The 12,747-nt window shown below is 37.0% G+C and overlaps 1 protein-coding gene across 2 annotated transcripts in view; it reads left to right on the top strand.

Annotated features, from left to right (window-relative positions):
* The window catches only part of LOC117115077 (metabotropic glutamate receptor 2-like), a 75,397-nt gene extending 69,995 nt beyond the window's left edge, over positions 1 to 5,402 (top strand). For both annotated transcript variants that reach the window (XM_033258740.1, XM_033258741.1), the window contains exon 5: positions 3,516 to 5,402. In XM_033258740.1, coding sequence (XP_033114631.1) covers positions 3,516 to 3,565 — 50 coding nt within the window. In that variant the 3' untranslated portion in view covers positions 3,566 to 5,402. The remainder of the gene's footprint in view (positions 1 to 3,515) is intronic.
* Positions 5,403 to 12,747: the final 7,345 nt, after the last annotated feature.

The raw sequence follows: 12,747 nt of genomic DNA on the forward strand, positions 1-12,747 counted from the left end.
TGGGGGGAGTCTTCGGCTTCTTCGAAAAGTTTTTGTTTTCTAGATGCTTTGAAATACACTTCGTGCATTATGAGACGTCTATTACTGAATACACTCTGAATTCATAGTTTTTCCCTACTTTGCTATGGACAATTAATAATTATGATGATGAAGAAGATGATGATGAGGAGGAAGCCGTGCAAGATTAATTAACAGGCCCTTTGATGTGAAGTGTCAAGCGAGGTCCCTATCCTAAGTTACGGTTGGGAATTTGGAGACATTATCGTCGTCGTCAAATGTTCAATGCTCAATGATTTTTGATATTTGTTTTGTATCGAAAGTAATATGAAACTCGTAAAATATCAGTTCAGGCATTAATTTACCTTTCTATAGAAAATGTAACATATGAATCATACAAAATAAAAAGAATTCAAATAAAATAAAAAATATGTAAAAAACATCTACACTAAATCAAAATGGAATATTCACTGCCTGTTGGATCCCAGTTTTAGTCTTGCAGGGGTTCAGAAGGCTTTACAGTATAACAAATCCCCGTATTTCTGATAGATTGCTGATTAAAATGTAAAATATTTAAGATTTTATATTCAGTACATTCTCAAATGTTATGTAAATGTCATATATCCCAAAATTACGTTATATTCATGCACCGAAGTAGAAAGTTTAACATCATAATTTTGATATTTGTTATGTGTTTTTTTGAATGGTTTTTTTTATGATATTACAGTCCAATATGAACACAACATGAGGAAGTCATCTCCTTAAACTTCTAAACTTTGCATATCTCAATATACATCTATACGCCTATTTCTTGAAATCAAGGAAGTTCACTCGTTAAATTAGTATATAGAGTAGGCCTATAGAGAATTTTGTCTGTCAATCTCAGATATCCAAATTTTAGGAAATTACGTTTTATGCATGCACCGACAACTTTAACCAATAAATTTGATATGTATATGTTTTATGTTGTTTATTGATTGGACTTCTTTAATAATAATATTACAGTCTAATGTAAATGTTTAACATAATATTGTACAGAGAATTTCGATTGTTTATCAATATCATTATAGACATGTTATATCCAAATCACGTTTTATGCAAGCTCCGACGAGGGAAGGTTAAACATAATAATTTTGATATGTAAATGTTTTGTCATGTGTTGATTGGTCTTTTAATAATATTACAGTTTCATGGTTTAATGTTAATAATATTACAGTTTAATGGTTTAATAATATTACAGTTTAATGGTTTAATGGCTCCGGAACCCTGAACCCCTACCTGGGGCCCTTGGCGCCCCCCTAGCCCCAATCATCAGTGCTCGCGCTAAGTTCGCAACCTGACTACAGTACTTCAATTCTCGTGGCTACGGCCCTGTTTGTACAAAAGCTTTGATTCTCATCGTGTACCTTTACTTACATTGAATGTTCGTAGTCGTACTCGCTCTAAACGCTTAATGTATTCTCTCACACTTTTGGCCAAGTTGACGTAAAGTAGTTTATTTAAAAGATTAGCAGTTACATTTAATAATTTAAAATGTTCGGATGAAATATATATTTTTTTTTATGAAGTTTATCCTCGTTTAAAGTTTTACAAAGACAGTTTATTGCAAGTTTGTACCATAATTATATAGTGTTCTTTATATAATTATGTTCCAACCTAGTGGAGGTTTATATCTGTTTTGGTTGAGAATTGAAAAAAAATATAATAAATTGTATAGTCGCTGCAGTGTTTCTTTATGTGAAGTGCCATAAAATGCTCGATGTGATCACATGTGTCCAATGTCAAATCCAATTTCAAGCAAGTGTTGCTGAGACTTCTTCGAAGTTACTCTGGAATTAGGTTGTATATGAGAATCATGAAGAAGGTAGTTCTGATAGTGACATTGATTTATTGTTTTAAGTACCGTATACTGCAACAATATCATTCCGAGGCGAATTTAGGAAGTTTTAGATAAAAAGTATTTAGGCCCTATTAAAGTTTTCATAGGTTTGTTTTAACATCGGCTTGTGTTCTTACTAATGTAACTTTCATTCTAATTAAAGAGAGATTTGTCATTGAAGATTCTATAACAGGCCCTTAAAATTATTGCTATAGATCGACTAGATTGTATGTTATTTAATACATTTAAATCAAATTTAGATCGACCTTAATAACGTGACTTTAAATAGGCCTACATGCTAGCAACTAATTATAGAACATATTTAATATTATGATGTAGCTAGCTCGGTATTTAATTATGGTGATTATTAGAATCAGTGAAAGATTAACATTTTTCTGTGTATATCATTTTAATTTCTCCAATTTCAAACAAATGACAGTTGATTTTCGTGTAATGTTTGTATTTTAAATGAATATTATGTATCCACTATTGTCTTCTAATCGGATTAAAATCTGGCCGAATTTTGGCCAATATCGAAAAAAAAAGTTTGGCCGAATTTGGCCGTGAGATGGCGTGTGTTTGGCCGTGAAGCCTGTCGGCTATCTGGCAACCCTGAGGTTAACTTCGTGCGGCGAAAACTGCCTATTACTCAACTCATCTACCGCTACTCCTGCTCTACTGCTGCTGTTTCTACAATTACTATACGCTTACTGTTGCACTACAGTATTACTTCTCCCTACTATGCTACCTTCTGCTATACTCTTAATAATGATAATGGTAATGCTGATGATGAATCACCAAGGTATGGAACGCCAGGGCGGACATAAATACATCGAGGTCACATACCTACTCTACCGAGTAACACATAACTACCCGTAACGAGTGACATATAACTACCAGTCGAGTTGACATAACTACCCATCGAGTTTACACATAACTACCCTCCGAGTTAACACATAACTACCCTCCGAGTTAACACATAACTACCCATCGAGTTTTCACATAACTACCCATCGAGTTTACTACCTGTCAAGTTTTTGTTTCTGTAAATGGAGAAATTTCTGCACAAGATGGTAGTTATACATAATGTCGATGGGTAGTGTTATGTAAACTCGGTGAGTAGGTATGTGACCTCGATGTGTTTATGTCCGCCCTGGCGTGCCATACCAAGGCAATAAATTCCCTTCACTCTGTTGCCTTTCCCCACATCCCCTGTCATGCTGTGAACATTCTTTCAAGGACAAGAACTCCACCCCAACTTTCCCTCTAACATTCAAATATACCTTTTATTTTACGGTTATCAGTGGCGGATTCAAGGGTGGGGGGGGGGCCTCCCCCTAATAAATTTCAAACTTATTAAAAAGAATGGAGAAAAAATAAAAATATTAAAATTTTAAGTCTGGAAGTCCAAATTTCGGCAATCAGGTGCCATAATCCTAAGTTTTCTTACCTCAGCCCCGACCATGGTGGGGCTGAGGTGAAAGTCCCTCCTTGCCCCTGCCCCTATTTGGAATTCCTGGATCCACCACTGGTTATTATGAATTAACAGGTAGGTTCATCTATCATTTAACAATCCAAATCACTTTATAGTATTTGTTGCATTCTTCTAAATGACATTATGATTTATTCTCATTCTCAGGTAAAGTACCACAAGATGAAGAGGGAAAGCAAGCTGAAACGACAGAGTAAACAGATCAACTAGAAGGCAAAATGCATGGGCCTGGAAGCTAGGCCTATTCTACAAATCCTGAAGGACTAAGTATTCCTCCATGCTACGGAAAAAACCTCACCGCGGTTTTTCTGCAGAACTTGAAGTTCGTGGCAGCAAAACCACCGCACAGACCTACTATTATTCCCTTCGTTGTGAATGTTGAGAAAGACGTGATAGCGTATGTTGCGTTGGGATAATACAGTGGAAATGCGAAGGGTAGGTATAGATAGAAGTTACGTATGTGATATTAAAGGAAATTCCAATAAATACAACGTATCTGACAATGCACCAGTATACCGAAGCCATGTCTGGTAAGAGGGTGGACATAAGCATGGGCTACAGCAGCTGACAACCTCTCGTGATACCTCCTTGAAGCTAAGCCTTGTTATTGAAGAAATACGGACATCTTCGACAAAAGGTCACCCTATGTCCAAACGATTATGGCTATCTATAAATGACGACGATCTGCGGTTCCAGATACGGTTTTAGACACTGCTCAAGGGATCCGATACACCAGGAAATAGTGATCTCTGATTAAGTAGTACAGCATTTACAGGACAAACTCCAAGATTTTCAAGAAAATATTGCAGGGGGAGAGTTATGCCGGTCATACACCGCGTACGAACGTCTACTGATTGTTGATGCAAACTGAGGGGATTAAACGATTACGACTGAGGCTCTGTGCCCGGCTTTATATAACATATTTTTAGATTTAACTTCAATAACCAGATACTTGGGCATTAGCTGAAGTACCAATATCCAAAGACTGGATAAAATATATAAATATTAGTGCTTTTATCACTATTCCCTATTATATAAAATTATATGCCAGATATCAAAAGAAATAAACTTTAAATTTACAAGATTGTGACACACCCTACCTCGTTTGGACTTCCCAATAATGTATAGTGTCATTGTAACTAGAAACCTCGTCTAGAGCAGTGGTAAGGTCAACCTGGGGTCGAGGGCATATGACCTCCACGCCAAAAACCCCTGGACCCGTACCCCCGTAGGGTAAAAAGCCAACCATTTCGTCTGCATTTTTACAGTCTGGGAGTGCCATTTCCAGGCATCATGTGCCTATTCTTAAAATTGCTCTATCCATGAAGTTTGAGGTGGTCGTGGACCCCTCTCGGGAATCTCGGACCTACCGTACTGTCGGGAAATCTCTGACTGGTCTAGAACCTAAATGTTTATATTCAAATTCTAAATTTCGCCATCAACGGACATTAGGTGGTGAATTTAATTACTGGAGAGCACGGACTCAGTCTTACATTTGACATCATAATCTTTCATGGACGTGGGAAAAATCACTACATAGGCCTACTTTTCAAAAATGTGTAACGCAAAATGTACGCGTGTATAGTGCACGTGTGTGCAGTGTACACCTAAATCCGAGGTAACATTAAAAGAAATTGTAAACCAAAGAGGGCGGCGGGAACACAATACTTTTTGTTTTTATATATTTCAAATAATGAAATATTTATATAATGTTAAATATTACGTATATGCATCGGACGATGCGTTGTCAAACTACGGATCGGAGGATGCGTTGTCAAACTACGGTTCGGTCGATACGTTGTCAAACTACGAATGAATAGGTACCTAAACCCGTTGTTAAACTAAACGGATGAATAGCTAGTTGTTAAAGTTAACGGATAATTTGCTGTTGTAGTTAACCACTTATATGACCACTTGTGTATGATGAAATCCAAATAAGAGTAAATCATTTAAAAGATTGTACGGGTAAAAAAGTAATGTTTCTTATACTAGCTAGATAGCAGAATAATAAAACGTCTAGCCTGTTTGCGTTTATATCTTTTACCTTGTTTAAACTTTTATGTGTAATTTATTGCTTTTAACCGTTACAACGAACAGACAAGCAAAATGAATTGTTTTATAAAATCGGTACCGTACCATAAAGGGAAAGTAATGATTTATTTCCATTATCAATCAACTACTGCAATCAACCAAACAATCAATCAACCAAACAATCAATCAACCAAACAATCAATCCCTCAATTAAATCAGTATTTTTTTGCTCTGCTAAATTTCCCGTACATTATGGACCTGTGTGTGTAAAAGTGCTCGCCCGCCAATTTTTGTGTCCTGGGTTGAAAGCTTGCCACATCCGAGTATTATTTTCTCACGACTAAAAATAAGAAGATTCTGAGCTATTAGGAACGGGCCTACTGTTCGATGAGATGACATAGGCCTACAAGTTAACTGCTGTCGGACGATATAAGAACTAATCTTTACCGCGGGTAGAGTGGCCCTTTAACCTAAGCGATTGTTCAGACAGGTAAGACAGGTCAACGAAGATATATCTGCTTCTTGTATTTTTAGTATTAACTTTCAATTGCAATATAGAACGATAAAGGGGCATTCACACCGAATCCGAGTCAGAAAGCCTACTAACCCGATCAGAAAATCTGATCAGTATGTAAGAATAGGGATGCTGGCGTCCACTGCATCGGAAACACGGTCCGAATCTCGGTTCGGATCCGATGTGCATATAGCTTTTTTTTTTTAAATCATTAATTTACAGATATTATCGGATTCCTATGTTATTTGCATATTGTACGGTATACCTTTAAATTTAATGGTAAAATAAGAAAGTATTTTTATTTTAAACATCAAATCAGTTTGAATGTGTGCCTCATTAGTATAACTTATTTGATACCTTTAAATTTACAATGTAGAGTATTTACGATTGCTAACTATGTGGTTGTACCAAGTATTAGGATTATTATGCCTGCCAAATGTTAAAATTTATTTTCATTGTGATTTGATTTTAAATCAAATACAAATTAATTAAAAGGAGGCTGCCCTCCGCTACATTTGTGATGCCTGGGGAAACAGCACCAAATGTGTACCGGGTTTCCCGATTTTGGATCAAACCTGTCCATTTTAATTTAACTGTCCATATTTTTTAATGTTATGCTCCCGAAATGGTGATAAACCTTAAAGGAAAATATTTGACTCTTAAACGTGTGTACAGTCTTTGACGAAAAGTTAGGTGCATAAAGAGTTTCTCCACAACAACGTGGCAACAGACGCCTGCAAAAAGATGGTATTAGGCGTGTGCCCGTACTTGGCACATTACGGCATCTAGAGGGGGGTGTCCACCTGTGCAGTTTTAACGACCGCATGCCGGCAAGATTCTATCCTATTGGGTTGGCACGATTGTCGCACTACCGCGAGGCAGGATGCCTGCAATGCTTTATCGGGAGTGTCCCCGCACGGCTGCGATGGACCAATATATTGGAAAGGGGAGGGGTGGGGCGGGTGGGTTGTCCACCTGTAAAGTTTTAACGACCGCCGCACGGCTGCGATGGACCAATATATTGGAAAGGGGAGGGGTGGGGCGGGTGGGTTGTCCACCTGTAAAGTTTTAACGACCGGCATGCCGACAAGATTCTATCCTATTGGGAGTTGGCCCGTTTGTCGCGCTACACGACGCATTCCTGCGATGCTTTATCTTAAGTTTGCCCGGAGCCGGAACGCACGCCTGCGATAGACCACCTTATTGGAAGTTTACTCACACTTCCACGTAAAGCACGCCTGGATGTGAGATCTTATCTTGATTGAATCGGAATCACACTTCCACGCACGCACGCCGCGCTGGTCCGAGAGAAAGAGAGTATCACTTGCGGTGATATCACATACATTGAATTCTTCCTCTGCACGCCACTTACGGTTATGCAAATATTATAGTGTAACATATCGGTATGTCAGTCTCGTGTAAATAAGATATCAAGTATCTATATTGTACCGGTATCGAATGTTGTCAACATTATATATGTGGTTATCAAATAATATATATATATATATATTGGGGTTTTTTTAAATAATAATAATAATAATAATAATAATAATACAATAGGCCTAACTTATGATTCTACTAAATTGTTACTTTCTATAGGTAAATTATATAAATAGTAATGAGGAATAATTTCATGTTTTTGTATTGTGTACCAAAAATTGTACATTAAATAGGTTATGATATTTAAATAATTACTGTATTGGATTGTTTGATATGTTATTCAGTTTAATATACAGTACAGTATTATTACCATCACCATCTCATCTACAGTACCGTACCCTTCACATTGTCAATCATAATTAATGAACAATTATCAACATCATCCATCACATCATTATTACAATCATCAATGTTAATATCCATACCATTCATCGCATCATATTATCATCATTCGACACATCAATATCATCATCATTGTCATCATCATCATCACCACCATCATCATCATCGTCAACTGGAAGGATCGCTTTACACACATAGTGCCAACTCCAACCAGTTTAGCCGACTGAGATATCCTCTCCGTCATGGCCATGATCACCATCTTTCATCTTCATCATCATGATCATGATCATCATCTTCATCATCATTATTATCATCATCATTACCATCACAACCCCACCACTATCACAGCAATTTATGATTGATTCATCTTCGTATTCATTTTACCACCGCTCCTTAACGGCATACTATCGTACGCACTAAAATCAAGGGATTATTGAGACTGGGCACGTGGCTGTTTTGAAAGCGCAAGTTACTGATGAGGCAACCGGTCAACCTTTGCGTAATTAGTAATTAACTTTTGGCTCATAGAGTTCAAATCTAATTAAATGACCCGCTTCCCGTTTGCCCACGCATGAACATAGTCGCTGGCAAATGAGATTGCCTCAATTTTGGAGTAATCTTATTTCGCAATATTGATTTCAATTCTGTTTAGACCAAAAAAAATTACAGCATACGATCTAAGTTAACAAAGCATTAGAAAAGCATGGAAACTAACTATATCCTTATTCGATTAGGAGGAGCTTAACATAATAATGAAGCAAATCGGCGTGCTGGATTATGTTGCAAATGTATGGGTGAACTTGAGTATTATCGCGTATTGATTTTAATCGCCGCGAATTCAGTCAGATTGGACACAATACTAATATCAATACACAACGGGAAGTCACCATCGTCATTATACTACGGTATTGCCCAACATCATCATCCACAACATTTTCTACTATTTAGTACTACACTACCGTACTTACTACTACTACTTCATCACCGTTATCATTATCATCATAGTCATCATCATCATCATCGTCAACATCATCGTCATTATCACCATCACCACCACCACTATCACTCGCACTGGAGAACTGTTAACCTTTAACAAACAAAAGTAGTGTCATGCTTCACAAAAATAATTAAATAAATGAAATATTGTTGTATCACCCAAACTAATTACCGTTATGACCATTCTGAACCCGGTATACTTTTTCAACTCTGTCGTTAATATGTTGTTATCACGGGCGCGTGACTCAAAATTGTCTATCACTAAATTAATATCTAGGTTAACTACTACGACCACCGATCAAAGATATTATGTACGACAATCGTAAATTCGCTTTCCCTGAATCTATTACTAATTCGTTTTGTACAAAAGAACATCATGGCAGACAACGACTATACTATATAAATTATGAGTAAAACGAGTTGATTTTAAAGAACCCTAAAAGCATTGAAAATGACTGGCGGGTTCATGATTTTCTGCCGGGGTTGGGGGTGTGTATTAAGCTGCAATCGAAGAGCTATGGTGCGAGATGTATGGTCCGAATGAGGAAGCTTGGGGTGTAGGGTGTCCAGGGCTACGCTCCCTGCCTCCGGAGTTCAATCTAGGCCTACTAGGCCTATCTAAATTTTGGTTGAGAGATGATGATTGAGTGTCCGTGTGTGTTAACCAAGTGCAGAAAAAATGGGTCTAATTTTTCTATTTTCCATTTGGCTCATGTGCACTTTGAAGATTCTAGTACATCTTCCGAGACGTACGACTAAGGGTTACCCTGGTGTACTGGTTCATACAGCCCCTGTGGACACACAAGCGACAGCTGATACCGGTTTACCGGGTAGCTCAAACAAGAAGAGAGAGACCCTTAGGGAGAGAAGAAAGTTACTGCAAGAGCTAGTCCACACCTTGAGCGCTTTGAGACGGTATAAAGCGCTATATAAATCGAACTACATTACATTACATTAAAATAATAATAAATAAATAAAAATAAATTTAAAAAAACGGACGACACACCTGTTTTTTTTTTTTTTTATTATTAAATAATAAGTTTGAAACCTAATGATAATCACGTGACTCTTAGTTTGTTTTCTTATCTCGTTACTTTCTATTTTTTCCGTTTTGTCTCTCTGTTCATACATGAAGTACACGCTCGGGCATTATGTGCTGTATAAATACAAAATCATTATGCCTATTTAATATTCATGAATGATTTATTTGATTGAAAGGAAGCGTGATATGCTGTAAGGAAGAAACAGAAATGGAATTATTGTGTAACCTCAAAGAAGGATTTATACTGACACCTAGAGAAGGGAAGAATGTTATCCACACAATAGAATATAGATGCCCGAAGGCTAGCTACCAGGCAATTGATTCAATATGCCATGGCATCCGGGTTACTCGATATAAAATCATTCACTTGGCTGCGTTAATCGTTTCTACGATGATTGATTTCTTCTTCGTTATTGCAACACAATCTGCCATTAATTAATTCACCCGTCTCTAATTGTTTAAAAAATTTACATAATTATTTTACCATTGACCAGATTGCAATATCAAAGATGTTGAACTTTTAACAATCGCTGAAATAGGTCTCTTACTAAACCCTGGTTTCCATAAAATCACTTCACTACTGTCGCTACAGTATCTTTACAGTAATTGTTGCACCGCGTACCTGTCTCCGACGCAATCGAAAAGGCTCCTCGATTCCACCAACCAATCTGCGTCGCCAAAAGCTGTCGTCGATAGCATGTAGCGATTTTATGGAAACCCGACTGTCAGAAATAGAAGGCGTCTTGGCGCAGTTTTTTCCATTAAGGTTCCATGTACGGTACTAATATTCCTAGGCCCATATGATAAAAATCAAGCAAACGAGGTAAACTAATTATGTAGTAACGTTTTAAAACATGGAAAAACGGTAAAAAGATTACAGAAATTTTCTTTATTTATTTATTAGGCTTCACTAAATCAGTTGATACTAAAATGAACAACTTTAAATTCAAATAATGTAATCACATTCTGAAACACAATTTGGGGTCCCATTTCCATAATACTGTATATTTAAAGACACATTCTAGGTCCGCAAATAAAATATATCAGCCGGAAAGAATATGATATCGACCTATATAACAATTATCGTTCCTCAGACAACCTTAACATAATAAATATATTAAATAATATCTCCCCAAACTCAAGGTCGTAATGTTTGATGATCATATCTTCAGCGCTCCATTGAGTATTGTTAATAAACATTTTTCTATTAAATTCTTATTATTTATGTACAATGTATATAAGTGTCTGTCTTTGAAATATTATCCAGAATTTGTTAGCCTTTGCGCGTGCGCGCCAGTCATTAGCATTGTGTGGCGTCGGAGATAATCGTAGTTATGGACAAATTAAATACATGTTGTGAAATACCTAAGAAGCATTAATCGACATTTAGACACAGCAATAACAATAAAGATAAAATATAAATAACTATTTGCGTCTATCATCATCGGACCTGACACACAATTAAAAACACAAATAATAATGACACCAAAAGCAGCATGCACCACTACCAACGTAACGATAAGGCACCTGGCAAAGGTTTAATCGAGCCCTACTACCCTGGGAGTGGGGGTTGGGTCCAGGTATAACCCAGTGGGCACGGGAAAAATCAAAGTCCGCTTCGGCGTTTTGAAGGGCGAATGTTGATGTTTTTACACGTTTTGCTCTTGAAAAGGCCCCTACTCGGCCGATGTCAGTCCTTTGTCTACCATATGTACAAATGCCAAGACCTCTAGACTACCCACATCATATTAGCACTTTGCATACGCTATTATCTTGGCTATGTTTACCACTTAAAAACGGAAAATGTGATTATTTAAACTCATAAATAGGCTAAGAGCTTTAAGGATTTTCATATTTTTTAATCAAAGGAAAAACAATATAGAAATTAACAAAATTTGAAGATATGAGATTAGTAGGTAAGAAATATTAGAACCCAATTATACACTTCAGGCATACTCTTTCGAATAATTTATCCAACGTATCAGATGCAAACATTGTGTTCGCGTCATGCAGAAGGAAATAGCAAATCAATCCACCATTCAATGAACTAACCAATCAAACATTCACTGCACTTGTTGATAAATAACACAGGAATGGCTTTTCCTCTGTTGTTGACAATAGGCCTATATACAGCAGAATATCTAAGGCGTAACTTTTAAACTATATTCAAATGTATTTGCTAGGACTCATACAAGCAATGTTTTCGCGCAATGTAGAGAAAAAGATACAACCGACTGACGGTTTAGGCCAAATTAGCTCAATCCGTCAATCAATCAATCCATCCATCCATCAATAATAGACCTTTCCGGAGTTCCAATCAAACCTAACAGCTGACCAATCAGAACAACGCCAGAAATACGCACGTGTGTAACTAGCACACATGTTGTCCCACAAACGCATGTGTTTGCGTATGTTTTAACGCTGGACCTTAGCAACAATATCCAAGGACCGGGGCTTAGCGGAAATGTCCATTGCATTGTTAACGGTTTACGTCAAATGAACTCGATTTTGCATGGCAATGAATTTCTGATGCATAGTATATACAATCTTATCTTTTTACGATAGGATTTTATATTGATATCATAGAATAGATCAGAGATTTCTCTACTTTTATCTTTATTTTTCGATCTACTATTAAACATTGGGGAATCCTTTCTCGTATGAATTTTTAGTCTTGTAATACAGTAACTGTGAATTTTGTGGAATTCTGTATTATATTGTGTACAGATAAAATAAATGATACAATATAAATCAACTATAATTCAATCGCTGCGACAGTATACCGTACTCAACTACAACTCCGGAAGCCTGGTTTCCATAAAATCGTTACACTGTCACTACAGTGTTTTCTCTGCAATTGTTGCAGTACGTAACTGACCCCGACGCAATCGGGAAGGATCACTTATTCAACCAACCAATCAGCGTTGCTGAAAGCTGTCGGGGATAGCTTGTAGCGACTTTATGAAAACTCAGCTTTCTCACGTTAACGTGGTATACTCCTGAGGGCGCGAACC

Source organism: Anneissia japonica, unplaced genomic scaffold (assembly GCF_011630105.1).
Source record: "Anneissia japonica isolate Jap-2015-1 unplaced genomic scaffold, ASM1163010v1 scaffold24_len2511860_cov200, whole genome shotgun sequence".
In the NCBI taxonomy this organism is placed as follows: Eukaryota; Metazoa; Echinodermata; class Crinoidea; order Comatulida; family Comatulidae; genus Anneissia; species Anneissia japonica.